Below are 6,321 nucleotides of genomic sequence, written 5' to 3'. Positions count from 1 at the left end.
TAATTCTTAACACCTAAATGGTTGTTTCACCTTTAGAAACACTGTATATAAACTGGCAGAAAGTGTGATGGTTTGACATCATGTGTGAGCATGTCAACACAATTTTCATCCTACGATCATTTTTAGAAATTGGGGTATGTACAAATCATACTTAAAACAAAATTAGTAAATTTGAGCCGGAAAATCTCAGATGCCATCAACAAAATAGAGGGGTTTTGTCCAATTAAGCAATATAGAACCAAAGAAGAGATTGATTTGAGCTCAATAGTCTTGCACGTACAAGACCTATACAAGAACTGTAATCGAGGCTTTGCTTTTGCCTCCTCATTTCTTGTTCATTCATCAGTTGATATAGCTCTGTATAACGCAACCAAGAAAGGACCTAAAGTACTTAAAATACACCTAACCGCTCTGTATCACATGCCAATACACAGATGTTTACCGAATAAATCTGTCTGGAGGAGCTTCTTCTGGAATCTGTCAAATTAAAAGATATATGAAACAGAGAAAAATCCTGGCATTAATCTCACTAACCACTTAAGAAAATATCCCCCAACCCTTGAATATTAAAATATATAGTCAACAAAAAGTAAGCCTGTATCTGCCAAAATTTTAGTGCTCCGAGATGAAGAATTGTGTATTTTAGCACATGTAAGACTATTACCTCTCCAGGATTCCATTTCTCCTTTAACCAGATACTGTCATCTACGGACACATTCTCCACTTGGGGCGTATTTCTGCAATAATAGATGAAACTTAAGATTCAAGCAGAAGATATATTAAATTTGTAACTTGCACATGAAGCGGGATTAAAAGTTCTATAAAGATAACCTCGGAAAGTTAGTGCAGTAATAAAAGTGTAGTTTCCAAGAAGGTTCAAAATGCTAACAAAAGTTGAAAGCTTTGTTGAAATAATTAAGGGAAACAGAAGACTCATATGCTTCAAGCATCTCTACCAATGTTAAAATCTTCCTAATCTATAAACTGTAGCATATGGCGATACAAAAATGATTTTACCACTGAACTATGCACCCAACTTTGTCCAAATTATAACATTCATAACCGGTGCAATTGCGTCTTCTACTTTACGGAAATTAAAATGAAATTGTCATATTAATTGAATAAAGAGTATCAGTTGTGAGTTGATACAAAATGAATAACAGAAGAGTGTCAAGAGATTTGTTCAAATTGAAAGTGCATAACTAATTTTGAGATGCAAGGGGCTGAAAACACTAAAGGTCAAGGAGCTGGGTTATGATCTATATGTTATATTAATTGAACTCCATGTTCACTGAAAAGTTGTATCTGGCCAAGTAATGTAGTAGTAGTACTGTTTTTGGTTGAGTAATGAATGAAGTGGAATTTGATTAAATTGTCACAACTACTTCTGCAGAATTTTAAACTACTGTGATCAGTGACTTACAACTGAACATCTGATGATGCTGTCTGAAGCATTGTGGCGGAGCTAGTATTATTGAACGCAATGGATGGTTGTTGGAATTGGGAAGTTGATCCTGGAAACATTGTCAACTCCGCTGGAGTAGAAAAGGGGTTGTTGTTTTGAGCACCTGAGACTCCACTGCCGAATAGGCTTCCTGTGTTGGATGTGAAAGAGTTTCCTGTGTTGTTTTGAGCACCTGAGACTCCACTGCCGAATAAGTTTCCTGTGTTGGATGTGAAAGAGTTTCCTGTGTTGTTTTGAGCACCAGAGATTCCACTTCCGAATAGGTTTCCTGTGTTGGATGAGAAAAAGTTTCCTACAATTCATCACAACATTGATGGTCAAACAGGGAAAAGAGAAGATAATCATAGTCATAGTACTAGTTATAGACCTTTTGCAAAACACATACCTCCACTTCCAAAGGAATTAGGCTGCGCTGGAGTGGTCACTTGTGGTGCAGAGGGCCTAATAAGTTACACACAGATTACCATATATACACCAAGAGTAGACATAAAAATAAAAATCATAAGAATAAAAAATAAAAGAACGATTAGAGACTTGCATCCTATCCATTATAGCATACACTGTTTTTTTAATCCTTCAACGCCAAACAAAAAAAAAACAATCATAGCCCATTTAAGGTATGTCAGACACCAAACTCTCATGACCTAGGCCATTCTACAGAACTTGCAAGGATATTCAACTAGTCTGTATTAACATTTCCGTAACAGTAACTAAAACCTTAAACCACAATAATAGAAAGATTCATGTCTTTCACAACTCTCTTCTTCACAATCACGCCATAATCCCAAACAAAAACAAATAGTAGATAGCAGTTTAAGAAAAAGGAATATGTAGAGGTGTGATGTACAAGAAACTAGGTCAGAAAACATCAGGTCTCGTCAATATCTTATCAAACTATATACCACTTAAGAAGCTCTTTGCATTCCCTGTTAGCTAAATTTTGGATATTTCTTGATTTAGGCCATCTTTTGGCTACACACGATTGAAAATCTAGATAATGTTCCAAATCATGTCAGTCTTACCTTTCAAAACCAGTGTTCAGTGAAGCACCCAGTTGGCTAAAGCTTGAGACTGATAAAGGACCATTATTTTGAGTAGCTGGTGAAAATGCATTTGCATTGGCTCCATTAGATTGGTACTTTTGAATGTCAAGAGAAGAATTCAGAGGCATTTTGTAGGGTTCAGAAAGTAGTTTGTCAAACTCAACCAACTTGGATTTTAGTATGTTTCTCTCTTTTTCAACCTGTAACAACATAGTTTAAAGTTACACCAGAGAAGACAATTGCATGAATGTAATAATTACCTTGTAGTTGCAAACGTTAGTACAAAAAATTTGAAAATAGGCTTTTCTTCATTTTTTTAAAGTAAAATGAATCCTGCTCATTATAACGTAATATAGAAGAAAAAAAATTACTAGAGAAAAACAAATTAGAAGTATAGATAGGGAATAAGGTATCCACCAGAAGGGGATGGAAAAACAAAAGGGAATAAAAAATGCAACAAAGCAATACGATCTCTTAGTATCACAACGAAAATGTAGGTACATTAGATCAAATTTCTTACAATTAATGGCAAACTCATTCCATTCTTAGCATCCTCGTAAGCAGATGCCCGTAATTCTTCATAGCTAATATCTCCAATAATGTCACAAGGAGCACTGGATAAAAAAGAGTCAAATCTATCACGATACTTAGCTTTCTTATTAGTGCATTGGCTAAGATTCTTTAAAGTAATATCTATTTCAAGCGTGGAAAGTAGATTATGATCTCTTTTTTGGTATAGAAATTGCTACACGGAACTCCTTGAGATGATGTTTTTACTCCTTATTCCAAACAGTTAACTGACTGGGCAGTGGCATAACACGTATGCAAGTAAAGGAGGCTCCGCTAAAGTTTAAATAGAAAATGAGACTGTGTGTGTGTGTGTGAACACTCCATGCAAATTCCAACCACTTGGCTTTGTAATACAAATCAAATCGGTCCCCATTAAAACATCTTTCATCTTTGAAAACGGTTTTCAAGGATATGAGCTTGAGGAAATGTATAATGGTTAGTGGTTTAGCTGTTGTTAAATGTGAAGAATAGATGCAAAAATAGTTGACAATCTTTTGTAACATAGTCCACTTCTGACTTCACAGGTTTTGAGGAATATGGATCTTTGCCTACATGGTTTGTGACTTTATTAGGTACTAGACTGCTACACAATGGCTTCCTCCATGATTATGAAACATAATATTTTTAATATCAAAAACAAATTTGATTAATGTTTATAAACCCTTGTGCATAGAAAACTTTACCCTTTGCAATGACCATAGCATGTAAGTATCCAGAGTGGTTTCTCTTGCTCAAAATCTTCTGCAATCAGGCGCTTGCAAATCTCAGGATCTGTGCAGCTTCAATTACATCAACCAAGCTTTAGTGAAATACATAACTTTCTTGAAGAAGTATACCCAATGCAAAGTGTAAATTTTTAAAAAAAGGTAACAGACACAAACATTGATAGGGAGGGTGGAAATAAAATCATCGTACTGAGACTTACTGAATAAACAAAAAAGGAGATGGCCAGGTTAACACCGAAAAAAGACCATAATGGTGAAGGAAAACAAAATAATAACACTAACTTCAATTTTGCATGTTTATTTAATTGAGAAAGCAGTGTAACACACATCTTAGTCATGCATTAACAAATTATATAAAAGCAAAGCATGCACTTTAGCTGAAACAAAGGTAGTGCATAAGTAACAAATTAAAATATATCATATTTTGTATCTTCAAATAAAAGGCATATCCCTAAACACCATGAGTCTGTGTGCTATGTTATGCACAGTGTAGGTGGTTAGGCCTGTCTTCTCATGTTTTCTATTCAGAGGTAAAATGGTGTATATCCAACATATAGGTGGCCCTATTTTCATCCATACGTTCCCCACTGCTACATAAAGAAAAATGTCTATGTTTGATGAGAGATGAGTAAGAGTAATGGATTAATCGGTACTTACTTATGATTCACTGTTTGGGAATTGTTATCAGAAGGACGTTGAGTGCCACTCTGGGGTTTGGATGACGTTCGATTCCATTTGTTTTCAAAAGGCTGTTTCAGAAGTAAATCATCAATACTAAAACAAATAATCACATGATTATATTAACAAGGAAGGTGTAACCAAACATAACAATGAGAACGACACAAAAGGTACTCCTTAAATATTGAAGAGCATCAACGATATATTCATGCATTATAAATAATGGCCAACATTTAATAAAGAAGACCTCACAATGTGTCTGTTCCGGGCTGACCAAAGGCTCAATAAGACCGGCCCAATCCAACAGTTGCCCGCAATCCATGTCGAGCCAACCGGAAACGGTTCTAAGCGTGACCCTGAGTCACAGTTAGGTTTTACTCTCATGACACACTTGCATAGTTCCACCTCTCTCAAACACTGACTTGGGCATTAGGGTGATAACCATGCAGATACCGCTCTCTCTGATCATCAGAGACTTCTACCACCATATCGGAAGCTCTTCTGCAGTGATTATCTTCAACCTACCTTCCATTTTCTTTTCCAATACGGAATAATGTCTATACCAGGGGATGTTTGAAATTGTTTATTTAAGCGTATCTAATAACAAAAGCATTCATTCAATGTGTTTAGATGAGCTCATATCAATAGCTTATGATAGACAAATGTTACTAAGTAAAAGGTTTTGTTAGTTTCTAGTCATCGAACCCTATACCATAAACCCTAAACCCTAAACCATATACCTTCTACTTGAGACTATTGCCAAAAACAGCATATTTTTAATAAGCTCTTTGAGGCAACTTATGAAAATAGCTTATGCAATTGTTCCCTGATTGATTCCTATCCCCCTCCAAGTCCTATTTCCACTTTAAAAACAAACATTGACAACTCAAATAGCTTTCCAAGTTCCAACATGTATATCCAAACACAAATAGCTAACTGAATGTAAGCATTCATTACATAAACTCTCAAATAACTAACTGAATACACGCATATGCAAAGAGCAAGTACCTGGAATTGGTTTGGTTTGGAGTCGGAACGAGGGGCCCCATTTGACTGAGAGGTATTCTGTGATCCAAAACCAAAAGGATTGTTCTTTGGCTGTTGGTTGGGAGCAGAGGCAGAAGCAGACCCAAATCCAAAAGGGTTTTTATTGGTCTGTCCACCAAAGGCATTAGATTTTCGCTGCTGTTGATTTGGTTGTTGATGAAGAAATCTACACCTTTCTCCATAAGTACAACTGAAACATGAACAACAAACAAACACCAATTCGAATTATTTGTATGCTTAAACTGATAATCGATTTTGTTACAAAAATGGAACACGAACAATACACTATCAAGAAGAAGAAGAATAACCTGCCTCGCTGGAAATTTCTACAAAGCTCTTTCATGGTAAATTGAATTGAATACTGTTAAGTCTTGATTGTGAAAATCAAAACCCTCGCGCGCTTTTAATCTTTGAATCTATCAATTGCTCGCATGGATTTAACCAAAAATAAGTACTCTTTTGTCCCAACTAGCACCGCAGTTTTTTAAGCAATAAGCATATAGCCAAACAACTCATTCTTTAACATAATTTTTTTTATTGTTGATTAAAAATACAATTATATTTAATTTAGAGGTCTTGTGCAAATTAAATGAAATTAATATATTGAAAATAATATGTTAAAAAAACATAAATTTTTATTAAAAAAATGTGAAATAATACCAAAAAAAAATAGTAATTAAATAATACAATTCAATTAAAAATAAATAAAATCAATACTATAATTTTTGAAACTACTACATTACTCATTTATCATTCATATCAATTCCTCAAAAATATATGATAGATATTATTT

At 34.7% G+C, this 6,321-nt stretch overlaps 1 protein-coding gene across 1 annotated transcript; it reads right to left on the bottom strand.

Annotated features, from left to right (window-relative positions):
• Nucleotides 1–6,025, bottom strand: LOC127100402 (zinc finger CCCH domain-containing protein 16). Its single transcript, XM_051037554.1, has 10 exons — nt 5,837–6,025; nt 5,490–5,718; nt 4,461–4,552; nt 3,762–3,857; nt 3,029–3,122; nt 2,488–2,708; nt 1,851–1,906; nt 1,424–1,757; nt 665–737; nt 1–477 (listed from the first exon to the last, which is right to left on the bottom strand). The coding sequence occupies exons 1-10, from the start codon at nt 5,869–5,871 to the stop codon at nt 439–441; spliced, it is 1,269 nt and encodes a 422-aa protein (XP_050893511.1). The 5' UTR covers nt 5,872–6,025; the 3' UTR covers nt 1–438.
• Between the last annotated feature and the right edge of the window lie 296 nt (nt 6,026–6,321).

Source organism: Lathyrus oleraceus, chromosome 7 (assembly GCF_024323335.1).
Source record: "Lathyrus oleraceus cultivar Zhongwan6 chromosome 7, CAAS_Psat_ZW6_1.0, whole genome shotgun sequence".
Classification (NCBI taxonomy): domain Eukaryota; kingdom Viridiplantae; phylum Streptophyta; class Magnoliopsida; order Fabales; family Fabaceae; genus Lathyrus; species Lathyrus oleraceus.
The sequence above is the reverse complement of the archived record's forward strand: the minus strand, read 5'-3'. Positions and strand labels throughout refer to the sequence as shown.